The sequence below is a fragment of the Calonectris borealis genome, chromosome 2 (genome assembly GCF_964195595.1).
Source record: "Calonectris borealis chromosome 2, bCalBor7.hap1.2, whole genome shotgun sequence".
NCBI classification, from domain to species: domain Eukaryota; kingdom Metazoa; phylum Chordata; class Aves; order Procellariiformes; family Procellariidae; genus Calonectris; species Calonectris borealis.
In genome coordinates, this window is record NC_134313.1 from 95,006,104 (window position 1) to 95,033,120 (window position 27,017).

Sequence of the window (27,017 nt, forward strand, 5' to 3'; positions counted from 1 at the left end):
AAAAAAATTCAATCATTATGCAGTCCGAAGTAAAAACTTGGGAATATGAGAGCTTTGGGAAGGGGAAAGTGCTTTATTACCACACGACGGAAGACCCATTCTCCTACTCACTCTGGGGGCTCAGAGCGTTATTCAATCTCTTAGGCTGCATTTATACTAGTAAATGAAACGTGCCTGGGAATGTTCTTGGGTGCCAAGGTTAACTGGCATGCCACAGCCTGCTGCCAGGATAGCAGATTCTTTAAACCTCAGAAATACTGTGCAAGGGCTATTTCACGGTGCTGAATTTGTGTCAGGGAAGACTGGAACAGCTCTGTAGCGTAGTTGAGGGTATCCCAGTGCCTGGGAACGTTCATTGCCACTCTAACTTATTAGTATTGACATAATCTCAGTGTGCAAGATGTATGAAAGAAGAATTACTGAGCTGTAAATTTGTATGCCCTAAGAATAATTATGCCAAACTCTTCCTATGAAGGACAATACCTCCTATTTTGATAAAATCTACAAATATTTCCAGCAGATATTTTGGACCAGGTAATTCTTTATGCTGTAGAAAAAGCAGTAAGTGTTCATTAGCTTCTGGTTGTTGTCAAAAAAGCTAACCATTTAATAAAAGTGTAGTTAGAATGGATTTCTGCTCTTTCATACAGCAGCCACCATTTTAGTAGAAGCAAAATGAAACTGGAATCATAGCAAGCACCAACATATTTTTCATCTTTAAACCTACTTAGCGCAAGGCAATACTGGAAATGGCCTCCAAAATGGAGAGTTTCGCAGAAATCAATACAAAGAGAGTCATCCACCCAGATACTGGAGCGTTTATATATTTATTGTTAATGCATGCTAAACTCCATACTTTCCATTGAGGCTAGCTTGGGGTGTATCAGTAGATACCACCATAATACTTATATTTTGAATTCCTCAGAATTTGTTGCATTGCCTTACTGTTTTGACTCAGCAACATGCTAAATTTTCTATAAACTCCTGAGTATAATAGACAGATAAAAGACATCATTCTCTAGTATAATGACCATCCACTTTCCAGAAATAATAATTTACTCTTCTTGAAGCAGATAGAGAAATACATGGGGCGGGCAGGGAGTCGTCTTCTGTGTGTCAGTCCAGGGAGAGTTAAAACCACCCGCTACGACGTTACTTCACAAAACAGATTCCTGAGCAGATCTGCAAAGTCCATTTATGTTCCAGTAAGGTTTGTTTCACTGCATTGCTACATCAATTCCCTACCCTCCATTTGCTTTTAAGTATCACATACCTACAGGCTTTACACAACATGCTATTTTTCCCTCATAAGATCTTTGTCGTATTTGGTACACAGAATGAATTGTGATCATTTAATGGGCATATACTAAATGCTTCATTTTATTAAAAAAAGCAAGCATGGACTTTATGTTCTGAAACAACAACAAAGATGTAGAGGACAAACATGAAGCATCTCAGAACAAGACTTGGGCATAGGGCAGTCCTAGATCTTTAAAGTGGGATGCGGAAGATGAAGGTCATTTTAGCTTTGATGCTGCCAAGTCCAATACTAGACTAGTGCTCATAGTTCAGGTGACATCGTAGATGGTATAGAAAACAACCACAAAACTGAAAGCTAGAGACAATCTCTTTCAGAACAATGTTTACAGAACTCAGTCACAGAGAAGATTCAGCTTCCTGGACAGAAAATATGAAGTACTACAAGCTCTTTAGCATATTGTGGAAAACCACATAATAGGACCCCAATGCCTGGAAGCTGCAGCCAGGCATGCCAAAATTAGAATACGTATTTAATAATAAGGATGATTAACTACTGGAATAAACTACCTAGGGAGTCTGTGGATCCTCTTGATATCTTTTAATTAAGACTGGTCTTGTTTCTTAAGATGGATGTAGTCAAAAACAAAGCTATAGGTCTCAATACAAGGTTAACTAGGGAAATGTAAAAGATAATGGTGTACAAGAGGTCCAAAAAAAGGAGTTAGTGCTCTCCCCTGGCCTAAAAATTTACAGAAGTGTTAGATATGGCAGAGAGAGATCAGCCAATATGAACTTACTGGGTTGCTCATTTCATCTACCACCCCCACAAAAAGAAATTAAAAAAAAAAAAAAGAATCAAGGATGGAGTTGATTTTTGAAAAGCAAACTATCATGACAGATCAAAAATGCAGGAAAATAACGGGGGCAAGGAAGAAACAGAGAGATATATTATGGCACAAATCAGATACCCTTCATGACAAAAGAAAGAAGAGAAAGGACAGAACAGTAATTTCACATCAAACTGGCAAGCTATCAGCCTCAAGGGCAAAGGTGGCAGTAATTTAGCAACCTTACAGAGATTTTTCATAAGATGGGCAAGGTGCAAGCCAGGAGAAAAAGGCTGTCAGTTGCAGCAGCAGACCTCCTTCTCATGGTCTCTCCTTGAAGAACTTGCACAGCAGGTGAACTCATCCACTTATGCCCAAGGACATTATGTTTTTCCATTTTAAGAGAGTAAGAGCTTTGAGACTTTAGATCATGGTTTTATTGCTAGTTGAGTTCTGCTCACAGAAAGCACTAGTTTAAGATATTAAAGAGTTCCCTACCTAGAATTCTTGTGTTCCTTGGAATCACTTGCTTTTGCTTTCTCCTTTACTCTAGGCAACAAGTCTAGGAGCTTTTTCTGCGGAGGCAAAGCTAGAACACTGTTTAACAGCAAATGGTCAAATACTGTTCAAGTACAGCCTCCACCCCGTAGCGCTACAGTCTTCGTTACGCAGCAGCCAATCTGTGCTGAAATTCTTAAATACAGAGAGGATTAGAGTCCATGTCATTCAGAGCAATTTATCTGGTTGATTTTATTACTATGTCCCCACTAACAGTGTACAAGCAGCTAAGAATTTTGGGGACTTTTTACTGCTTCCAAAAGAGTTGCTAAATAATACCAATTAATAATAATGCAAAAGTCAGAGTGGACACTGTTGCAAGTATTCGATATGTGAACTTTGAACTGAGCTGGCAACATACAGCTCCTCTTCCTCAGAGGCCAGTTTCCAAGGAGAGGCAACACTCAAGAACTGACTGATCAAGCAGCTTTAGATAAGCTATGTCACTTTTTTCTGATAGATTTTTCATCATTATACTACAACAAATGAAAACCTTCTTTCAGCCTTGGAGGCACATGGAAAATAGAGTAAGAATCTCCGAGTCTCTGAAACATGCCCAGCCTTGTACATGGTGAGAAGGAGCTTCAGGGAAACAAGGTAGGAAGGATCATCCAGTACAAGCGGGGCTGCATCAGAGCTAACTAGCACTTGGGAGGGCTTTCCTCCCTGGATCCTAGTGCCCTCTAGGCATTTTTTCCACTCCTTCCTCATCCCAGTCTCTACAGAATACAGATAGTGCTCCTTGCAGCATGCCAGGTTTCCCTCCCAGCATACCAATGAGCATCAGGGGTCAGCCGACTGATACTCATTTCCTCACCACAAAACGGCAGCTAGGGAAAGTGCAGCTTTCACACTCTATCCTTAATACAGCCCCTGGGAAGAAGGGAAGGGGGAAGCTAGGGTCAGAACAGGGTCTAAGATGCAGAGTCTAGAAGCTATCTTTGTGCCGGAGGAAGCATTGCCTACAAGTGAAATGAAGGAGACCAGACTCCTGACTTATGCTGGGTTTCCCACTCCTCTTCTAAGACCCTAAGTAGGTCACTTCCTTTCTCTTTAGCACAGTTTCCTTATCTCTTTAGTACAGACAATAACTTCTGCCAGAGCCAAGATGTGATCAGATAATAAGCATTAAAGCTTATAGAGCTCAGAGAGATGCTTGATGAGAGCTGTTTCAAACAAAAATCCATGCTAATCACCTTAACAAACCAGTAATACTGCTTGGATTTTGAATGATGGGTTGCAATTCCTGTGCGCCCCACACACATCTCAAGTCAAGAGAACTAAACGCAGCACGGGAAGGGATGTCTGGGACACCGAGTTTGCTAAAATAGATTCATACAACCCCTTCCATAAACATATCAAGAACCATCTTCTGAATCTTACTCTTACCATCTCCAAGGGCGAAGCTGTTTCTGCTTTTGTACCAGAGCATTTGGAGCCATTTCAGGTCTCTGAATCTAAAATGCCCTGAATCTGAAAAAGTTATACCAAGACTCTGCTTAGATTTACAGGATGCAGATCATATTCAACTTTGAAATTATAAGACCGCCTCACATTGACACATCTGCACTTGGGCACTTCAGATTTATAATGCAGTTATTCATGAACATATGAAAGGTATGCAGACACTACTTAAACTGACAGACAACTATCCTTTCCTAGCATAAGAAAAATACAGGCAAACATAAAGAATACAATTCTTAAATGCACGTCTGCATCTTAGTTTCTTCATCAGTCTGAAATGTTCTTTGAGCTAAGGTATACATGATCTTTTTCTACTAGCTGTTCTGCTTATGACAAAGCATCCTTTCCTTTGCGATGTAAGTCCGGTTGTTCTCAACTTGGCTAATATTCTAGCTAAATAGCCCTCCTACTACAAAAACACATGCTGCTACTCTCCACACTTCACAACTTCAAAAGTCATTCCACATCCACTCAGTCTTTCTTGTTTGGAAGGTCAATAGCAGATCACAGAAACATTAGCATTTTCACATCTTTGTTCTGAATTTGGCAATTCACCACTACCCAAAACTTACCTCTTCGTGGAGCTGGAGCAATGAGGTTTTGTCCTAACATGAAAACATTGTCTGCTCTAATGCTCAACATCCAAGAGACATAAGAGCCCAAGTATCAAAACAGGCATGAAAATAGCAGGATATTTCACTTCATAGAAGTAGCTAAAATAAAAGAGGCAAAAACGATCAGTCAATGTGTACACAGACTCAGGAAGCAAGTCTGCAGCACAAAGCAAAGTCTATAACAGTATCTGGACCAGTGGAGGCCCCAACCAGACACAGATATGGCTGTAAGGCAGCAGGAGCTGGGGCAGGGACCAATGGCCCCATGCTGAGCTGAAATGAGGCTCCTGGGCCCATGAGCAGGTGGTGTGGGAGGAGACCCCAGCTGAGGCTGATCATGGCCATTAAAGTGCACTGATAGCCCTGACAAATGAGTTCTTCCTTGAAAGCTCCAGAGCTAAAGCCCCACGAATGGTAATGATTCTGGTGTCTTGTATGGGATCACAGCTCCTAATACAAGAATCCCATGTGTGGGGGGAAATTAATACTTCTGGATAGCTGGAATTAGTCTTTCTGCCTGATGTTCCAGCACTTCTCAAGGGACCCACTATGTCAATAACTGACTAGGTCTTTTCTAGATTTTCTACAACCTGAGGAAGTACAAAAAATGTAGATACATATTTTCTATCCAGCCAGGAGTCAGAAGAATACTCGGTCTTTGCAATTTAATAGGCATATTGAAAGATCTCACTGTTCTGCAGTTCTGTCCCTCACAAGAAGTTTGGGGAAATACTTGTGGACTGGGAAATGGCATTTGGATCACCCTTTTCACTGCTGTTCAGTTCCTTAAGGAACGAATCCATGCAGCACTGACAGTGCAGCCCGGCTGCAGGGACTGTGAGGGTTGATCACAGGTGACAAAGTCCCACTGTGCAGCAGTGATGCCCTCCAGAGCCTTGGGTGGATCTCAGAGAGAAATCCTGCCAGCAGCAGCAGCAGCCAGAAGCTGCCATTAAACACAAGCTTCTGTCTGTAGAGATGACCATACTGGAGAGATGGGGTAACACCAAGGGGGCCAAAAAATGACAGGGCAGTTTTAAGAGGAAAGGGAAATTTGCATTCAGGGACACATCACCAGCAGAGCAGTGCTACCTCTTTCAAACATTTTTTTTTTCTTTTCTTTTTTTTTCTTTTCTATGCAACAGCCAGAAACAGATAGTTCCCAGAACCTGAACCATCAGCAGTAACCAGACAAATAAAAACATTTATGGGAGCAGACAGGCGAACTAGTGCCCCAGTTGTTCTCAACTCTTTTCACAGGCTATGTAAGAGTAAGCCTGTGTCTGGCTTGCTCAAAGCATTTTCTCTCCTTTCAGCCATTAATTTATGAGGAGAACATTTTGAGGAAACGGTTGAGCTCAAACACTTAGTTCTCCCAGATGCCCATCACTATGTCCAAATCTGCTTTACTAACAAGACTGGATGTTCTGGTGAACTGAGTAGTATGAACACAGTTTGAACCTCTGAGTTTACACTCTTTTTGTCCCCAGATCATCCACCACGTGCATCCAGCCTTGGCAGGGTCCTGCTTCCACAGCTGCATCTGGGGCCATTGCCTTGTGGGCCCAGATAGCAACTCTCTCCTGTCACCCCTCATGGAGCCGGTCATTTTCCCCACACACAAAGAAAACGGGGTTTTGCCAGTGCCATTTCTGCCCCAACTGTCATGTTAGTTTTCTCTCCCCAGGCCAAAGAAGTCAGGATACTGCCTGTGAGAGGGGTTGCACGGTCTAAGCACTTGGGAGAGGAACGGGTGCTTTACAGGCCTCGTATGCTGCAGAGCTTGACTGAAGGCCTGGAGATGTCGTATGGTGCAGCACCTTGACTGTGACAGCCTTTTCCGCAAAGAGACCCCTCAGCTTTTGTCACACTGACAGTGGGGTTAACCCATCTGGAACTACCCCATCCTTTTCTGAAGTGGTACATACACTTCCTCATCGCCCTTTTCTCCCATCTGGTGAAGGCTTCTGGTTTTACCTTTCTAATTACCTCTTTTCTCCCCCTACATCGTATAATGAACCCTTTCTACCTTATCCCTCAGTTCTTCAGCACAGGTTCTGAGAAGTTGTTACATCTCCTTCAGCCATAGTAGGTAGAGGATATATAGGAAGATCAGACTGAAAGACATTTTTAACAGGAGTGAAATTGGATACAAAAAGTTTGAGGCCTTTGTCTCTGAAGCTCATAGTGAAACAAGAAATAAGAGCTCCTTTTGATTCATGGTAATTGCAGAATTCAGAAAAAAAATCAGTTTGTGTAGCAGAAGACCAAGCTACCTCTATTTCCCTAAATGCAGAATGGTCAGCTGTCGCCTCCAGTCATTTTCCATCAGAAAAAAATGTAGACAGTGACATTCACAACGAAGATGAGCCTCTGAAAGTGGCCTAAGAGCCAAGGAAACTGTAGGGGCTTGTAGATGTCATTGGGCAAGAGTGAAGGCAGCTTGTCCTGATGATGGATTGCTTGTAATTAGCCATACTAAAGACCTTAATCTTAAATGGTTTGATCTGCTCAGGGGATAAACTGAACCAGTATGCTCACACAGTTGAGTTAATCTCTTTATGTGCTGGGATTTGTTATGACTGTCATTCATCTCTAAGACTTGTTAGTCCCATGCAAACAAATGGCAATGGAGTGGGAAGGCTGACAACTATTCACACTCGGGGAAGTCACTGAGCTCCTGCTGGGCTGGAGTGAATATGTAACACTGACCTGTCTTAAGGAAATCCCTCTCATCCAGGTATAAGGCGGGAGACCTTGTTTCCTGGGTCTGTTTCAAGCCTGGTACCAGCTCTACAGCTTTCTGCTGTTTTCCTCGCTACCTTCACAGCCCTCTACACCATCGCCCTGGGCAGGCCATGACTCAGGCTGGTCATTCTCCTCCACACTTGGAAAGCAGACACCGGGGAAAGCAGTCAGTCTCCTTGGTGCTTTATGAGCAACCTGTGAGCAGGTCCAGAGGAAAGTGAGTCCAAGTGCTGTGGTGAACAAAGGCAGTCAGGCCACTCCAGAGATGGCTGGCCCTGAGTAGTATGGGCACTTGCCAGGAGAAAGCCCTTGGCCAGGGTATGAGTGCTTTCCCCACAAGCAGGCCCTACAAAAAACGTTGGTGAGGCAGAGTTAATAATTCCTGGCAAGGGCCTGGGGTCAGCTTGCTGAAGGCATCACCTGAGGGGAGCTGCAGTCTCCAGAGACGCCCTCACTATCCCAGCTGCACAGGGAGCTTTTCTCCAGGCAGACCTGGAGTCACAGATGACCACCATGCCCTCTGTTTTCTCACAGTCCAGGCAGCTTCTCGCGCCATAGGCTGAGCTGGAGGTGCAGCTCACCACCTGGTCCCTTGTATTTCCCAGGGACCATCACTCCCTGCAGACACCTCAGGCAGAAAATGGAGGTGCTCGCAGCGCCCTACTCCCGGACACAGCCGGCGCTGCAGCTGACCACCTGCCGCAGGGCTCGGCGCTGCTCTCCTCTCCTGAAGCGGCAGGAAAGGGCAGGACCCTGAGCCCCCGCCTCCTGCCCTCAAGCGGGGCAGCGCTTTCCCTTCTGGGGGCCGCAGCTGGGATCACACTGCGTGCGGGGACAGCGACTCGGGAGGAGAGACCGACACCCACCTCCCGCCCCACAGCCCCCTCACCCGCAGCGGGAGCCGCCCGCCCTCACGTGCACCCCCGCCGGGGGGCGGGGCGCCAAACCCCTCCCCTCAGCCGCGGCCGCCGGCACACCGCCCTGCCCTGAGTGACACCGGCATCCGCCAATCAGAGCGTTAGTAGCAGATGGGCGGTACCGTCTGTCGCCCCCCCCTCACGCCTCAGAAATGGAGCGGGGGCCCCTGAGCGCGCAGGTCCCTGGGGGGCCTCCGGGGTCCCTCCTCCCTCCCGGGGAACGGGCTCCAGCGCTCGGAGCGTGGCCAAAGCGCATCGTGCCCCGCTGGCTGCCCTCTAATCCCAGGGCACCCCCTCAGCGGGGCGACCGTAGTGCCCAACGCAGCCCGCTGACGGGCACCTCCGGGCCTGCCGAGGCTGCGGCCTCCGCGCACAGGCATGGCCCGCACCTGACAGGGCAGAGCAGCAGCCCGGTCTGCTGAGGAGGGGAGGAGAGAGGAGGGGAGGCGGGGCGGCCGCCCCAACTCCCCTCCTCTCTCCTCCTCCTCTCCCCGGCGGGGCAGCCTCGGCGGGCAAAATGGCTCGGCAGAGCGCGGGCCGGGCCCTCCGGGCGCTGCTGCTGCAGCCGCCCGCCCGGGCCGCGCCGCTCACGCCCCGGGGACTGGCCGCCTCCTACGGGTAAAAACCACAGCCGCTTCCTTTCCTCTTTCTCCTGCTCCCTCGTCCCTCCCTTCCGCCCGGGGCTTGCGGAAGGTGACATTTGACAGGCCCGGGTGGGTGTCACCGGGGAGGGGGGGGCGTAATGAAGAAGATGTTTCAGCAGACTGGGTGTACACTAGATTTGGGGGGGGTGACAAGGTGGGAACTCTGGTAGTATCCTGAGGTGGCTGCTTCTGCGATTAGGCGGGGAGGTTCGCCTCGCTGGGGAGGGAAGAGCTCGCTCTCGCTGCTTTCCCTGTGCTGCAAGGAACTGTGCAAGCAAGGCTCCGTAGCCCCTTGTCGTCGGTGTCTGTCATCCTCCGCTCTGCGAGTCCGTTTTCCCCCTGCAAGGCAGGACGTGCTGCTGACCGCCCTGCTTCTCGGCCGCCTGCTGTTAAAGTGTTTCCTGGAGGTTGCAAAGAGAATACGTATATGTAATATATATAATACTGCTTATTCTGCAAATCCTATTAAGGAAAACAGACATAATACCATAATTTCCCCCACCCCACCCCAAAGATAAAGACTAGGTTGTATTGTAGCACAGCTGGAACAAAAAGGTACTTCCCAGATTAAGCTCACTCCTACAGAGTATGAGGTGAAGTGTGGCCTCCAACAAGGCACAGCACAAGACCTACCTACTCTGCATGTGTACTGTCTTGGTAGTATGTATCCAATGCTTCTTAAAGAGCTATAAGACTTAACACTACTAATTCAGTTACAAAACAGTGGGGTTTTTTTTGTTTTGTTTCAACATGGTTTCTGCTTATGCCAACGAATGGAAAATGCAGTCTTTATGAAAACTTGAGAGAAGTGAAGTCATCATGCTGACAAGCATACTGAAGTGATTTCAGGCTCACAGAAACTTGGTGTGGGGAAGACCAAATCTGTCTTAGGTGTAGCCAGTTCCAGTACAGTTTCTCAGCACATTAAAAAAAAACAACTCTTTTGTTCTTGGTGCAGAAAGTATTGAAAATACTCTCTTCGTGAAACTCCTGGATTTCATTGGACTTTACACTGAGGCACAATCCAAGAATAGAAAAGCATCACAAACTCAGCAAAATTCTCAAGCCCCTGATGTTAATAATTAATCCTAAAAAATGTAGAACTGTGTAAAAAAATCTAGCATCTGAATCAGGAAAGCAGAATATACATCTACAAAGGATGTATATTCTTGTCTACTACATGTTGGTAACCTTTTTTAAAAAAAGTAACAGGATGGTGATTATTTCAGTTTTGTTCAGAACTGGAAATGTTTTTGGCAATTACCAATCTGAAGCAAAAAAAATCTCTAAAAATTAGTAAGAGCAAGGTGCTCATTTGCTGTGGTGAGAGCTATGATAAAATAACCTGTTGAACTGAATGACAAACCAAAAGATGGTATATCAAGAAAAAAATAACAAAACATTTTCTTTTATAAATAGAAAAAAGCAGAAGTCTGATATTCAAAAAGGGGATAAGGCGGCCATCTAAATGCTACATTCAGAATTCAAGTTGTGAAGTATATAGCCACATCAGGCGTGATATATGGACTTAGAGGAGGTTTAACATTACAGTCAAACTAATCACTTGAATCACATCTGCATAACAATTCAGAAAAACTCACTGAAGTTATAATGACACAATGAGTTTCTTCGAGCTGTGTTCTTGCCACAGATCTGCGTTTGTACTCCAGTTCTCAAATTGCATCTGCACAGGTAGAAAGAGCTGATCCTATTTTGCAAAGTCACAGCTTATATTTAGCCATGTGGCACGATTGGTTGTGTTATATGTCAACCAAGATTTTATGTAAAATCCAAATGGCTTTGTGTTGAACAGGTTCTGTGGTTTAGCTGCCACTTATGTACTGGGAACCTGCGCTCACAAGCTATTGTTCATTTTCATTTTCCTTATGAGAAAGGTTTAAGTTTATGGGATTTTTTTACTTTTACTCCACCATTTTAAACTCTGTACAGGTGGGCTATGCTTTTGTGCTGTAATTAGTTCAGAATTTATATGTTAAAAATGAATTTTTAATAAGTTGCATGGTACATAGAGACTATTGTTACATATAAAGTGGAAAACAGCATTTCTATATTCGTGTGAAATTCATGTTGATTGAATTCATGGGGCAAGAATATTTAATTTAGGTAAACTGAGAAATGCATGGAATAACCATTAGGCAACCAAATGGCAAATTTTTTATCATATTACTACCTTTAAATAAAATGAGTTAGGTTGGTGAAAAGGTGTCTTGCAACCATTAGGGCACAAATTTGCTTGGGAGAACAGATGCAATGGTTTATACTGTAAAGAAGATACCTTCAATCTATGCTACTTTTGCTTCTCACTAGGTGTTTGTATCTAGACAGGGTATCTCAGGTTACCTGTTTGCATTTACACATCTGGCTTTGTACTGAAGGTTAATGTAGGGGTTTAAGGGTCAGGGCTGGGAGGTGGCCTACGTAGTCGGTTTCTGTGGTACTTCTTTCATGGGTGGTTTTTTTTGGTCACATGGTATTTTCCAATTAAAAGTTATCTCCTGCTGAGATTACACTGACAGATATATTATTATCACATTCTTCTCCACACTCATCTCAATGCAAGGTGGTTTTCGCTGTAGACTCTTTGGTTCATGAGGAACTGTAACAATAGATTGTGGTTTCTTTGGCAGATGGAGAGGCTCAGTTTAGTAATTACAAAGTGAATACCAGCCGTTTCAAAAGTTATGCTGTGACAGAATGAGGTTTCTTCTCTGTAATATATTTCTCTCAACATGTTTCTGTTGCCATGTAAAACTGCTTTTATGTTCCCCTTGTTGCACAGTCCAGACTTTTTTTTCCCTCCATTTTAACTTAAGTCATTTAACTACATTTGTGAAACCTAAGTACAAATATAACGTAGTGGTCACAACTGAATACTTCTCTGCTCCTGAGAAGTTTTTTATTTAGTCTTCTGTGCACCCATGAAAGGCAAGTGACCCATTTAAATCTCACTGAATTGTCATTAATATCTAGAAAAAGTAATTATTCTTTCATTCTCTCTCTTTCTTTCCTTGAATGACCATGTAATGAGAACTAACTGTCTGAATGTTTTCCTATTTCTCTTCCCTTCCCCCATCCCTAGTACTTCAATAACATCTGCCAAAATCCAAGTGAATGGAGTCCACCTGCATTATCAGCAGACAGGAGAAGGAAGCCATGCGGTTCTTCTGCTTCCCGGAATGCTAGGTCTGGAGATTTTGTCTTATCTTTGCAGCGTGACCGCCTCTTTCGCCATCCGGTCTCAAGCTAGAATGCACAAAACTATTTTGTAATATGTTCAACACCTGATTATGGAGCATTGTCATTAAAAAAATTGCTACACGTACAACAGATAGGAAAAGGCAGAGTTACTGCAATCAGTCAACAGTTTTTAAAGATTTCGTTTATCTCACCAGGCGCCTTTTATACAATGTCTTGACTTGTGTAATAGTCACTCACAATTTTGGATTTAACTGTACAAAGGGGGTATCCAGCACAGGTGGCAAAAGGCTACACAAGGTGCAAAATAACAGGGGGAGAAAAAATCAGGTCAGCTATATTTGTTACACAGACTGAATTATGCATTCCTTTTTAGAAACTAGGTGCATTCCAATTGAATTAATAGACATTATGCAGCACTTGCAGTTTATTATCATAGTGAAAAAGGCTGAGACTTGCTTTTTCCTTAAAAATGTGTTTTCATGTTTTGGTTATTCAGGGGAACACCATTAATATTCTCAATGGCTTTTTGAGATGGACAACAGGTTCTGCTAGCTTAGTGGTATTTGTCCATCGAGACCACTGTTTTTGATAACAACCTGTTAGAATTACACAGGCTTTTTTTTCTGGGTTCTTGCAGTTCTAAAGAACCAATATCAGACCTACTAGCAGTTCATGGCAGGCTGTCGGTAGGACGATTACTTTGCTCAGAGTTGGGCTTATGCTTAACTGAATTGCTGGATCAAGACGATAGAATGTCAAGAACTGAAGAGCAGGAAACATTTGTTCTTCTTGGCAGCAAAATTTTTGAGTCTTCATGAAGTGGTTCGTTCTTTCAAAGAATTCTCAAGAGGAGGGTGGAAAAAAGTTAATGCTAGGGGTGCTTTAGTAGTCATGTGTTTTAACCTATTCATTCTAAACAGCTTTTTAAACTAGTCATCCTGTTGCCAGTGCTAACTCTTTAAATAGAAATAATGTATTTCTTCAGTTGTGAGTAATTTTATTATTACTAGGTGTACATTGCTATTGTTCAGTTAGCATTACAAACAATAATAGGGTTACTATCTTTACCATTATTAAGCTTATGGTTTAATATTTGCGGGCAATGTGTGAGGGTGAGCTTTACATTCTGACTGTCACATACTTCTTCCCTTTGTACTGATAATAAGTTTTCAGCATTATTGTATACTACTTACAGTACTAACAGACTGATAAGTGTGTTGTGGCAACAAGGTAAGTGCTTTTAGGTCAATAGAATTAATTAGTCTCTAGACTATTTGTAAACTACATTAAAACAAAAGTGATGCTTCTCTTTCTAGCTAGAAAAATACTAAGAAAACCAAGAAAACACAGTGTTCAGATATGCTTTCAGCCTTGTGTATTTTTTAAGTTACAAAAAATACAGTATAACAAACGTGTGCACGATAGTGCAGAGGTTCATACAAAGCCTATGTAAGAATATGTGATTAATATTAATCAGGTTGCATTGGTATTTTTCAAACAACCTGATATTTTGCTTCTGACTAGCTATTAATTGGTGTGCCAAAGATCGTGCCAGGCTGTAGCCAGCTCATCATAGCATGCTATATAAAACCTCTTTTATCATTTAGACCAGTTGATGGTATAGGAGAAGGTATCTGAGGACATATTTCTCCAAGTAAACAAAACAAAATCTTAAATGCCCTTAAACGGCCTTTTTAATATAACAATGATAGCCAAATTGATACTTGATTTACAACATTTGAATGTAATATATTAGATATGAACAGCTTTTAATCAAGTAGCATGTGATACTGTTACCACATGACCATAATGCAAATAAGAAGTAAATTGCAGTCTTACCTTCATGCTAGTGTTCATAGATAGCTTAGTGCAATAGACTGGAGTAATTAATTTTTTAACCCTTCGAAGGTCTGAGCCATCAATAGAAGAAACTGTTCTGCATCAGAAAAATTGCTGTATTTGACTTACTTTGGTAACATACATATTAGAAAAATCAAAAGTTACAGTTTTGTGCTTTTGCGTCACCACTGTCTCCTCAGGCAACAAAGTATTTAAAGCTCAGCTTTAAGCACCAATATTCTCATAGAAGTGTTTTATGGAATAAGAACAACTGTCTTGCACAGCGCTTTTCACCTACAAATTTGTACCTCAAGTCAGTATATTCCTTCCCTTTCAGTTTCATCTGTGTTATCCAGATAAGCAGCAATGACCATGCTAGTGCTTTAAGTATGTTAAAGCTAAATCCCTCCCCAGGTAACTCAGTTCAAGATTCTGCATTGAAGCATCTGTGTAGAGCGCAGTTTTTGATAAGCTTACATACCTACCAGAAATGGTTTGCTCTGAGCATATTGCAGATAGTTCTAAAGATTTTTATTGTGGTACTTCCTGTCTGAGAGTTGCAATGGTTAGTTACAATTAGAGGTAAAGTGTACTTCAGTTGATAGATAACCTCTGTTTTAGAATTAAGATACAAGTTTCCCCAGTTTCCATTTAGAGTATGTATACTATGTATGTATTATATGGTGGTTACTTTAATTGAAAAATGATGATGTTTCAGGGTGTGGTCAAACCGATTTTGGACCACAGCTTAAGTCTATGAATAAGCAACTTTTCACAATTGTTGCTTGGGATCCTCGGGGATATGGACAGTCCATTCCTCCATCTCGAGACTTTCCTCCAGATTTCTTTGAGAGGGATGCAAAAGATGCTGTGGATCTTATGCAGGTAAATCTGGTTTGAGATTTTATTGTTTTTTTTTTTTATATATATATATATTTAAAAGCTGTTTTCCTTAGATTTTGAGAAGGAGGAAGAGTACCATGAAGCAGGTTGTTTCCAGTAGAAAGCAAGTTCTGCAAAAGAGCATACAAATGAAGGCTTAAAACTGGGCAAATGCACCTATTCTGGAAAATATTTTCTTCTTCCATCTCTTCTGCAACATACATAGAGGTTGAGCAGTGGCAATTAATTATAAAGCAATATTTTTTTATTCCAAGACCCTGCCCTAAGAGGCTTGCAGCCAAGAAGCATGCAAGTTTAGGTAAAGTATATATAAAAAACAAAGTCTATGCTAAGTGGTTTAACTGAAGGGATTAGAGCAGTGAGAGGTTCTTAGAAAATTTTCTAGCTAATAGAATCTTGGCATTTTGCCTTGAGCAGCCCATTTCAAGAAACATTTAATTCTAAAAATGAACTTGACACTTTGCATTTTATAGCATATTACTGAAATAATTTGTGTGGGAAATTGAAGGTTTCCTGTAGTCATATCAGATATTAATAACTAATACAGCTATTGTGATTGTAAAGAATATGACCTAAAGCCGTTATTACTTCTCCATCTTGCAGAATTTTTTATTTCAAATCTACATTTCTGTGTCCCTCTTTTATTCCGTCCTGTACATGCTAACACTATTTTCTGGTTTAGTTTTAACTAATATTTTGGCTTTGTTATGTTAAGCTATACAGTATCCTTGGCCATGTTAAGAAAGTTGGCAGAGCATTAAAATTCCAAAAATATGAGACAAGATTCAGACAGTCAATCCAACTGTATTTCTGTAATAAGCAGTAACCTTGCAGAAACCCATCTGAAACTGGAAATGCAGCCTTCCCGGAGCATTCTGCGTAGCGAAACAAAATAAGCCTGACAGCAGAATCAGGATTAAGACACAGTTTTGCCCTCTAACCATAAAAGCAATCTCTCTGCACCATAAATCACCATTTTCTTCTGCTGCACTAACAAAGAAAATAAAGATGCTGCCATGGATAGGTGACAAACTTCCAGTCTAAGTGGTTGTAACCCCCTTTCCTGCCTCTGTCCAAATACTAATAAATGCAAAATAGAAAACAGCTGTCCCCAAAGAGAATGTAACCATGTAGCATCCGGTCAAACATGACAGCAGCCTACCAATCTCTAAAGCTGCCAAAACAAATGAGATGCAGCATTCTGGTTTTTTGAAGATGTTTACTGATATAAGCATATAATAAAAACAAATTATTAGAATCTTCCCAAGAGTGGTAACTTGCATCTATTTTAGCATAACATATAAAGGTTAGCACAATCCCAAAGGATCATCCCAACTTGGGTATCCGGTATAAAACGAAGTCATAACTCCTGCAGAGGTCTTTATAATGTATATGGTTTGCCTACACTCAGCCAGAAAACCCAACCGTATAGGTGAGCCTTCAGAACCTTTTTTCTAGGCTCCTTCAGATTCTGGTGCCTCTGCTGGAGCTGTGAGTGCTGCAAGGTTTCTGTCAAATAACAAAAGCTGAAATTCTGCAGAGTATTTAGCACCTTGATGCAGATGACGCTGCTCTTTATCACCGAACGTGTTCTGTGAAGGAGTTTGCTTGAAATAAAAGGAGTGTAATGCAAATAAGTCCACTTTGCTGCAATCCATCCCAATGTCTAAAAATAGCAAAGGCCAATAGCATTAAAACAATCATGGAAATAATTAGTCTTGATATTTAAGAGGTTCTTACTCTTCAGAGCTACTGTCCTAGTGAAAGGACGGGCTTGGGCTTCTCCAAGTTTTTGTAGATCAGCTGCAACCCTTACTTGTGGTGTACTCCCTGTGATCCAATGAAAGCGTACCGTACAGAGCACTGTTGTATTGCATCTCACTGTTGTAAGTTACTTCTGTCACAGCACACGTGATCATTTGATTGCATTTCACAAAGGCCTGGATGGAGGAGGTGATTTCAAAGATTTTGTTCACTGGGGTAAGGCCAACACAAAATCACCCCCAGAACTGAGGAGGTGCAACCAACTCTCAGGTTATTGCCAATGTTAGGTAGAGGCCTGTACTGTAAGTAGTTCAAGGTTAAAGCAAGCACACATACATATCACATCCAACACATCTGTTATGTCACATTGTTTTTTGGAAGGCTGCAAAGAATAAATTAAATTCCTTCTGCTGCAAAGGCATCCTGAGACAACCCAAAGAATGCATCAAGATAATGGCTCGTGAACAAGAGAAATACTGGAGGCAAACAGATCTCAGTTGAAGCATTGGCATGAAGAGTAAAAATTTTAATCAGCTATTCCACCCATCAGCCGACTTTGAGATCCGTAAATTGCTAGTGGTGGTAGGAGAACAGCAGCAGCAACAGCAAAACCTTAAGCTTTATAAGCACTGCTGCCTGAAACTTGCTAAGACACCAGTAACCCTTCAGCAGCACGATACTGAAAGTTGGTCACAGATAACTCCTTTTTCATCAGGCCAGGACCAACTTGTGATCAGCTGCTAAAATTCAAGGTTCTCTTTTCTTGCTGTCAGCTCTTACTTTACATGTCTTTTTCTTTCCCCTACCTTATTTCTTTTTAGTAATTATAGCTTAGCAGAGTGAAATCTAGTATTGAGCAACACTTCAGTGAGCCTAATACCAAGGAAGAAGCCAAAACCAGAAAAGCCTGATAGTGATAGAAGTTTGCTAGGTATCGAGTTGACTGATAAAGTTATGCTTCACTCGAGCATCGAGTTTACAAGCAGACTAGAAACTGCTTTTTCTTTCTCTGTAGTTGTTTCTTTCATTGTCCAAAGAAAGCAGGCCTGGACTTCCAACAAGCACCAAAACAACTCATTCAACTAACTTGCTGTTTTTCCTACAAAAGTACTATGTCTTCCTTAATCACATCTAAAACTCTGTAATTTCTGCCAAAAAAAAAAAAAACAAAACAAACAAAAAAAACCCTTTGAAACCTTTATGTTTGTTTGCAAAAGAGTTCACAAACTGAGACTTCTATATGCAAAACTGCAATACTGCTTAACCATTGAATATTGTCCCTGTACAACCTTCAGATGCGTTTGCTCCTGAGTGCCTTTACCTTCCCCACCCTTTGCCCACTGAACATCACATACACAAAATCCCCTCTCCCGTCCCTGCCGGTACCCCCTACCATAGATTGTGGCATATGAGGAAACAAGAGTTTCAAATTCCAGTGGAAAGCATTGTACAAGTCAGAATGAATTAAGGTCTTGGTTGTCATATTTTTTGCCCTGAGCCTTCCTTCTCGAGAAGGAGGAATTTCATTATTAATGTTTTGAATTGCAGTTCACTATGAAGTAACATTTAAAATGTACACTTAAAAGCTTCAGAAAATGTGAATTAGGCATTAAAATTTGATACAATTCTGTAGCAAATACTTTAAGCATTTTTTGGTTGTTACAGAGCAGATTTTTTTTTTTTTTTTAGATCAGCTAGCATCAGATCACTGGGTTCTATTTTTCAAGTCTTAAACTTTTCTTTCTCTTAAGTTCATCTTGGTCTTGGATTAGCTACCATCCCACACTGTGATAGTCTTTGCCAACTTTATACCAAGAGAATCCAGAGATTCTTGATATCATCAGGCTGTCTGAAAAGGTCTTTACTGTCCATTGTAAATAAACATTTCTTAATTTCAACAGAACTTTTTTAAATGCAGCAAGAATCTAATATGGCTACTGCCTGTTTCATTAAATATTGTGGAAAATTGGAAGGGCAGCTATAATTTCTTGTTTTCTAAATATTTGATATTTGACCTTTTCTTAAGTATTTTTATGCATAGCAGGAAAAATGTATTTTCTAATTATGAAAGCTAAATATAGTTCAATTATGTAATGTTGTGTCTAAACCTGTACAGTTAGTTTTCAAGAAATATTTGATATTTGCTTGTAAAACCAGCTGATGATTTGCATGTAACTTTACTGTACAAATCAAGGCACTGAAATTTAAGAAGTTCTCTTTGCTGGGGTGGAGTGATGGTGGAATTACAGCACTCATTGCAGCTGCAAAGTATCCAACTCTTATCCACAAGTTGGTTGTCTGGGGAGCAAATGCCAGCGTTACTCAAGAGGATGTGAGAATTTATAATGGTATGTACAAGCTGAATATCGTGTCCTAAAAGAATTATTTTCATTTCTTCTTGACCTAAGAATCTTAGTCATGTAACAGCTAAGTGGAGACAGAGTTGAGGACACAAGAAACCTAAAGAAACTCGACACAAAATACACCAAGTTGCTAAGTATAGGGATAGATTAAAGTCATAGTGAGAAACTCCCTAACAATTACTCTAGGGGTAATATAATAGAATTTTTAACAAATCCTTACCAACTTACGCTGCTGAAAAGCATAAGTTGTAATAGCTTGTCAGTAGTTTTCAGGAAGTCAAATTTTTGTTGCTGTAACAAATTCCTAAAAATAAATTCCGAATAATACTATTGAACCTAGGCTTGATTTCTTTTCTCACGTTTTGCACAACCTTTAAACAAGGTCCACAGAAAAGCACTGGGCTAGCACATACCAGCTTTTGCCTCTAGGGCCTATATAATACATAGACAGTAAGAAAACAAGCTCATAACTTACTGTTTGAGTTCAGGAAGCAAATGAATCATTCAAGCAAGTGTCTGAGGATGCCTTTCTAATTTGCATTGCTTTAAAGGTAATTATTATGATTACAAAAACTTTGCAAAGTAAAGAAACATGGGATTTCTGATCCTTATTCCACTCATATGAAATAGAATCTGATAATTTGTCAGTCTAAAGGAAAATAACAAAAACTGCTAGTGAACTCAGAAAGGGACTGTATTTCCTTTTGAAATTAGAAATTAAAAGAATTAACCATGTAGGCTCTCAACAAATGTAACCCAGTATAGTTTCATTTTAGTGATTGGGATTTGATTTATACCAGTTGTGAAATTTGACTGTCTGGCTTCAGCTAAATTAAAAGTGTATGTATTGCATATGTATACGTACCTCACCTATACCAAAGCACTTTCATTGGTAGTAGTAATAGTATATTTTTTGTTCAGTAAGCAAAATGCTTTTTAGCTCTGTAAAAGTGCTGCTTTATTTCTTTACATGCTTTTATATTTATGAAGTTTTTATTATATAATTATGAAATGCACATCAGTTAGTATCAGCCAACAGGCTATAATATGGAAAAAAAAAATTTAAAAAAAGAAGTCTTACTTTACACAGAGCGCCCACAGCAATGCTGACTTTTGGCCTCTTCACGAACTGGTGCTTTCAACATCTCTCTCTGGGTGATAGAGCTCAGAGAGTAGCAGTGCAAGCCTTCTACAACTGGCCCATCAGTGCATCTCAGCTGCAATGAGATCAGCTCAGCTTCTTTAGTAGGAGAGAAAGGTGTTTATTTGGTATCTATGTCCTTTCAACATTGGCTTTTTTCCCCCCTCTCTTCCTAAATTAAGTCCAGCCACAAGGATAAACCAGTAGATTCTATAAGGGAAACAGCTGTTCGGTAGCAGCTAGCCTGGGGTGAGCAAACTCATTTCCAATCAGATGTTGTTATAAATCACTTTCAGTCACTACTGCCTTGCTCATTTGGCTGGACAGGTTCTGTCTGTTAATTAACACCTCAGTCCTTTCTTTCCTTAATTCCCATTTGAAACCAATTAAAAGCTTTTCTAGTGCCAGATATTGCTGTTTGATGATTCAGTACTTTTCAGGTCTCTTTCAGGTTCTCTGCTATGCCAACATTGTTTTGGGCTTTATCAACAGAAAGCTGTACAGCTGAAATATAGTTTAGTGAAAGTCACCCTTGTGGATATCTGGTTTGTGAGCAGTACTGAAAATTTTAGGGGAAAAAATAGGTAAATCTGATAAATAAGTAACTAGAATGTCAGATTATTTGTACAGCTTTAGCCAGTCTGCCATGAGTCACGGGGCTCCACTAAGTAGAGTTGCTTGTTTTTCTGTAAGACTATGGCAAATGTACCATGATGTCAGCCTGCTGGAATGCTTTAGTAAGAGCTTCCTTCCTCTGAATACTGGTAGGAGCCATGGAAGAACTTCCATTCATGAGCCAAAGCAAAAGGCTGAAGGATATAAAAAAGAACTGCCAGCTCTGGCACACTGTTATAAAACAGTCCCCTTTTTATACACAAGGTACCTCCTTGAGCTCCTCTTCTGCACACCCTCCAAAAAGAAACAGATGTTTTAGGAGTGGGTCCTTTGATTATTTCTTTTTTTCCTGTTGTTCCTTGTGACCATAATAAAAATATGGTCTTCTGCAACTCAGAAAGACCCCAGCAGAGATCATAAAACCACCTTTTTTATATCCTTTCCGTGCTATGAATTGTTTAAAACCATTCAGTGCAGTTTCAGGTTTGAAATACATATTGCAGTCTGGTTTGAAAACTTACTCATATTAGGTGTTGCCAGTACTGAGTTATATCTTCTTGCTGGAAAGGACTTAACACATTTCAATGTTATTTCATGTAGGCATCCGAGATGTTTCAAAATGGAGTGAAAAGGTAAAGAAACCACTGGAAGAGATGTATGGACATAAGTACTTTGCAAAAACCTGTGAGGCTTGGGTAGATGGAATATCTCGCTTTGCTGAAAAATCAGATGGTAAGGCTTTTACAGTGTTAAACTGAAGCAATTATAGTAGCAGACAGTTCTGGATTAAAAAAAAAAAAATCTAACAGTTCTCCTAGCAGCAGTAAAGGAAGGACTCTGCATATGGCATTAAAAGCTGGGTCTGACTCACACTCATGAATAAAGCAATTACTTTGTAGATGGTTCACAGAACCAGCAAGGTACAGGAGGAAAACACATTTATAGGAGGCATTAGCTTGTGAGTCCCTCCTCTTGTTCCACCACAAAACTACATTATTAAATCATTGTTTTTGTGCAGACTGAAAAGGAGGGATTCTGCTCAAGCTTTTTTCTCCTCTCCTCTCTCAGTGTCCAAGGATTACCTCTTGGCGACATTGTTAAGATATCCCAAAAGTGAGATGTGTACTTTCTCGTTTCTGCAAACAGGAGCTGAAGCACTATTTCAAAACTAGTAGCATATAATGAGTTAAAAAAGAAGGAAATTCAGATTTTGGGAACTCAGAATTAACAAAACACATTTTAAAAAACGCTACTGACACAGCTTAGGTTTTAGAATCCAAAAAGAATAGTTAAACTAGACAATATAAAAATTATTGGACGTTTATCTCTGAAGATTTCTAAAGTTACTCTACATAGACTTTTGTAACCGAGGATACAATAAACAATAACCTGCAGTTCCGTTTTAATTCAGAGGAAAATTGCTTTTAATTTGCCTGAAGCAGAAATACATAGTAGATAAAACAAGGAATCTGTAATTCTGTTAAATACATTTTCCTGTAGCTCTCAGTGAAAGGAGGTGACATACATTAACAGGCAGTAGGTACTACAAGGAAAATATTCCTTCATTTTGTATTTTTTCCATAAAGTTTTGCACAGGATCAGCAACATGGTACTAGAATTTCTCCCGTAGAGAGATATAACAAATTATGATCTGATTTTATATTACCCTTTGTAAGAATGCATCTCCTTAAAACTAATTTATTCTGAAGTCCAAAGCCCAGGCTGGTGAAGCTCTGGCTGTGACGTCCTTTTCCTGCATGCACACGCCTCAAACACTATGAGATGGAGTGACTGTGAAAAAGAAGCCACCTGGAGACATGTAACAAGGAGCTGAATTACCTATATGCTGTAACTGGGTCAGATATTGGGAGAAGCCTAATGTTTGCTAAAAAAGATAAACAACCATCAGACTACAATTTTTTTCCAGGAGTAGCTCAGGGAGGGCAACTTCGAACACAAGCAGGCCTCCTTTGAATTAAACAAACTGCATAAAAGGTTATTAATGGCAAATACAAGAAAAGGGGTTAATAAAACCCATCAGAGATAAAAGGAGGACAGCAAAACCTCTGTTGGTCAGAACCAACTCAGGCTCTTTTTAAGAAATAAGATTATTTGCCCTAAATGGGACAGCTTTTAGTGTGAAAAGCTATAAGAAATGAATTTTTAGAAGGTGCCAACACACAGGAAAACTGAATAAGCTGCATAAAGCTGCAGAATTCAAGATTCTCCTTGCTGTTCTATGTTATTGGAGCAAATATAATCTAGTGGTTACAGTACAAAACAGTTTTAGGATCTGGAAACTAGGAAATAATAGTTTGACTGCCAACTATGTCCTCAGGTAAATAACTTAAATTTACTTGTTACTTGTTCTAAAAAACAGTCAACGTTTGTGCAGGTGTTTGAGGACCATGGGTGAAATGTTCTAAATGAAAATATTTAACTGGTAGAACTGCAAACTAAGACTATATAAATAACCAGACAATTGGAAAAAATCTGTGAAAGAGTGTATGACTTTAGAGCTAACGTATGAGCGTTAACTGTACAGCTGTTGGTAGCTTCAAGGAGACAACTACAAATAAATGGAACATAAAACTCATCAAGTATCTTTTGCCCACAGAATCTCTGGCGAGAACATAGCAAGTTAGGCAAAGAGTTTGGAAACTGGATTACTAAGAGATGAGGAAAAAGAAAGGGGGCAGGGGGGAAATAAGAGAGTCTTTAAGGAAAAGCATTAAAACTACTTCCAGTGAGATTAAAGACTAGTAAGCATAAAATTATTCTTCAGGTTCTGGAAGATGAATGGGCAGGGAGAATAACCTTTGAATACTTCTAGTGCAATTTGTATTAAATGGTTATTCATTGCAGACAGCAAAGGATCGGGAAGGTGGAACAGGCAAGAGTACAACCTAAGTAACTTGCTGATAAAAGTAGCAAATCTTGTAACCTGACAACCGATGTAACAAAATGTAGCATAAACACGAAGGACATAAGACTTTATGGCTGAAAAGAACAAAGCCGGGAAAGAGATACATGTATTTGCTTTGAACATTCAGAGCCTGGGGAAAATGTGGGACAGAAGTACTTCATTTGCTCTATCCACTTGTGCTGGTATCCATTAATGAAGCAAATTTCAGTGAAGTAACATTTTGGAGAAAGAATGTTAATTAAAGTCCTGATTACATAGTTTGTAGATTAGTTGCACGCTATCTACAAGGAGAGGCAATAGCTAGAACCCAGTGGAGTTCAGAGTCCTTTACAGAAGCAGTTTCAGTCTTTCATACTATTTTAAAATGAAGTGTGACCTTCATTTATTTTCTCCCTAGGTAATATCTGCCAACAGTTGCTGCCAGATATTAAATGTCCCACATTTATAATTCATGGTGAGAAAGATGCTTTGGTTCCACAAGCTCATGCAGAATACATTCATAAGCACATCAAAGGCTCCCGGTAAGTTATATGATGAAGTATTTATAAACCATTGTTGAAGAAATGAAGCAGTTCAAACCCATAGTGTAAAAAAAAAAATATTTGGATAAGTTGTCTCTGCCACAGACAAGCTATTCTAAACTTCCCTAGCCAGTTACAATGCAGTGTAGCTGGACCTTTCTTGCAATATAAAAAGTATAATATTTTCATAAGCTCCTTTCTAACATCCTCCAAGAGAAACCAAGTAAGGTCCTTTTCCTCTTTCTACTTCACACACAGAACCACTCCTTAACATTTATCGAAACAAGCAAATTTCTTCTCTGTTATGGCCATTGCATTCTTTTTGCTGTGAGACACCTCATTTCTGTCCCATTCAGTAGAACAGTGAATTTATATGCTATGAATGGAGAGATTCCCTGTTCTTAGAGAGAAGCACAGGATACCGATGTTTGCTCTGCCTTGTTGATGTGAACAATCTCCTCAAAGATTTTGTTTTTCAACTGTCCTATGAATTTTCAGTGTTTTTAAAAAAGCAGAATGAGCAAAAATGTACAACTATGCTCGGAGATATTACTTTATAAACAGGAAAAATCTTGGGGCACCATGTGCTTCATTTGAAAACTCCAGAAATGCTTCCTATAAAAAGCTGGGATTTCACCAGCTGAATTTTCTTCATAGATTTGCACACAAACTAAAGTATTCTATTACTCCTTAATAACAGACTGTGATGATTAAGACTGGGAAAAAAAGATTAGGAGAACAAAAACCATTTTTATGAATGCAGAGTGTAAGGAACTGTTTCATTGGTTTCATCTCTGTGAAAAACTGAGTGATATATTTACCTCAAAGTCAGCCTCGCTGTTCATAGAAATGCATTATGCCACAGGAAAGATGGAGAATGAGATCTTCCTAACAATCACATGCAGGTGTTTTATTCCATGTCTGCTAGTTAGTTACTCACTCCCACATGCCCTGCTCATAACACCTATCATCCTGTTAGGCTTCACTGAACTCTGAAATGCTCCAGATGTTGACTAAGGCAAGTCATCACAAAAACTAGACAAGGATCTGATAGCTTCTCTTTGGAAGACAAGCCAAGAAGGAAACGGCATTAGAAGTTGCTATCCAATAAAACGTAAAGATGCTCTTTGCATGTCTTCCTGCTGAAGTGCTCCCCCATATGTGTGTTCATCAGAAAAGAAATCAGACTAACGGTGTTCTAAGAAATTAATACTTAGGTACATGGTCCCCTTCTTCCCTTGTTGCACTGGAGATGACATGTTCCATTGTGAAGCAAAAGGAAAACCTTAAATTTAGCATATTTTCAGTAACACATGCTTCCACAGTCAGCTTTTTTTGCCTTGATTTTTATCTAGTAGTAAAGTAGAAAAAGCTTTTGCTGATTGTAGTGCAGATACAGTGTTTCTCTCATGGTAAAAGAGTGTGCCATCATTCTGTATTTGCATGGCATGGCTAGAGTTAAGTAGCATTACAGTGGCTTAACAGCAGTAGCTAATAGTATACACAGTGCTATAGGTTTGTGCATCTGTGTGCTGCTTGGGCTTTGAATAAACACACTTAATGAAATTCAGACAGAAGTGCTAGAAGAGCTGGGTATGTTCACACGTTATTGCTCTTTTCCCCAAGACAAAACAGTGCTTGTCACCACCAAAGGAGGAAAGATTGCCCTTGCTGTAGTGGGGCTTAGATAATGTGAAGGCAACATAGCAAAGTATCAGTCAAGATCGCTTTAGCTCTGTTGAAACTGATTACTATGTGGTAGGATAAAATAATTTAAAGAATTTCCCACCCCCATATAAAGAAAAGAAGTGTTAGAAGTACATACCTGATGTTTGAAGTTTTTCCCAGAAAGCAATGGCATGTAGCATTTTAGGCTTGTCACAGTCACATCAGTATTAAGCTTTTGTTATAGCTGAAAAAGTCCTGACCTCCCTTTGTACATTAATGGGTGAATGAATGCTGTTAGTTTTGGATTGTCTTTTTGCAGAAAGATTAGACAAAGTTCAAATGCTAAGTTTGGGTGGTGACAAGAAATCTACATTTCTGTAGTGATCTCTTCAATGTGTTCCCTGCCCAGCACAACCACTGTTCTCCAAAACAGGCAAAAGAGGTCAGGTTCTTCACACACCTTTCAAACATGCATCCTGCTCACATAAGTTTTGGAATGTTATCTTCTTTGCAGACCACCAGAAAGGTTCCTAGAAACTGGATCAAGGACAAAAATTTGTTTTAAGCCTAGTTTATCCTCCCCAAAGTGGGGCAAGTAGTACGCTTGTTGCTTCAACTGTTGCTGTGGTTCACATTCTGAACAACATACATAGGGATAGTACTTAAAATAAGAGTTATTTCAGTTCTGTATTTGGGTAACCAAGAGCACGGAAAAGGCAGCAAATATTTTAATTACCTATACTCACAGAATGTAATGTATATTCAGTGTTTGATTTTTTTTCCTCTTTTAAGGTTGCTTCTGATGCCAGAAGGAAAGCATAATCTACACCTGCGTTTTGCAGAGGACTTCAACAGACAAGTGGAAGATTTCCTACGCTGACTTAAACTTTAAAACAAGTTAGAGGTGTTTGTCCTCGCCTTGTTTAGGAATTTTAGTTGGCTTTCCATTTTCATTCAAGTTACAGGTAGGTTTGAGTCCTGTAAGAAAAAACATGAAAGATATTTGCATGAGAAGCATACGCTGTG

General features: G+C 40.4%; 1 protein-coding gene across 1 annotated transcript; it reads left to right on the plus strand.

The window, feature by feature from the left end:
- The first annotated feature begins 8,884 nt into the window (after window positions 1–8,884).
- BPHL (biphenyl hydrolase like) lies at window positions 8,885–26,894 on the plus strand. The gene is made up of 7 exons (XM_075142589.1): window positions 8,885–9,006; window positions 12,133–12,236; window positions 14,809–14,975; window positions 18,952–19,105; window positions 21,477–21,608; window positions 24,200–24,323; window positions 26,784–26,894. Exons 1-7 carry the CDS (start codon window positions 8,906–8,908, stop codon window positions 26,869–26,871), a joined length of 870 nt encoding a protein of 289 aa, XP_074998690.1. The 5' UTR covers window positions 8,885–8,905; the 3' UTR covers window positions 26,872–26,894.
- Window positions 26,895–27,017: the final 123 nt, after the last annotated feature.

Excerpts from the sequence above, each read along its gene's own strand:
- BPHL (XM_075142589.1), top strand. The coding sequence starts at position 8,906 with ATGGCTCGGCAGAGCGCGGGCCGGGCCCTCCGGGCGCTGCTGCTGCAG. Across the intron at positions 14,976-18,951 it reads ATGCTGTGGATCTTATGCAG|GCACTGAAATTTAAGAAGTT; the intron begins GTAAATCTGGTT and ends GTACAAATCAAG. Across the intron at positions 24,324-26,783 it reads AAGCACATCAAAGGCTCCCG|GTTGCTTCTGATGCCAGAAG; the intron begins GTAAGTTATATG and ends TCCTCTTTTAAG.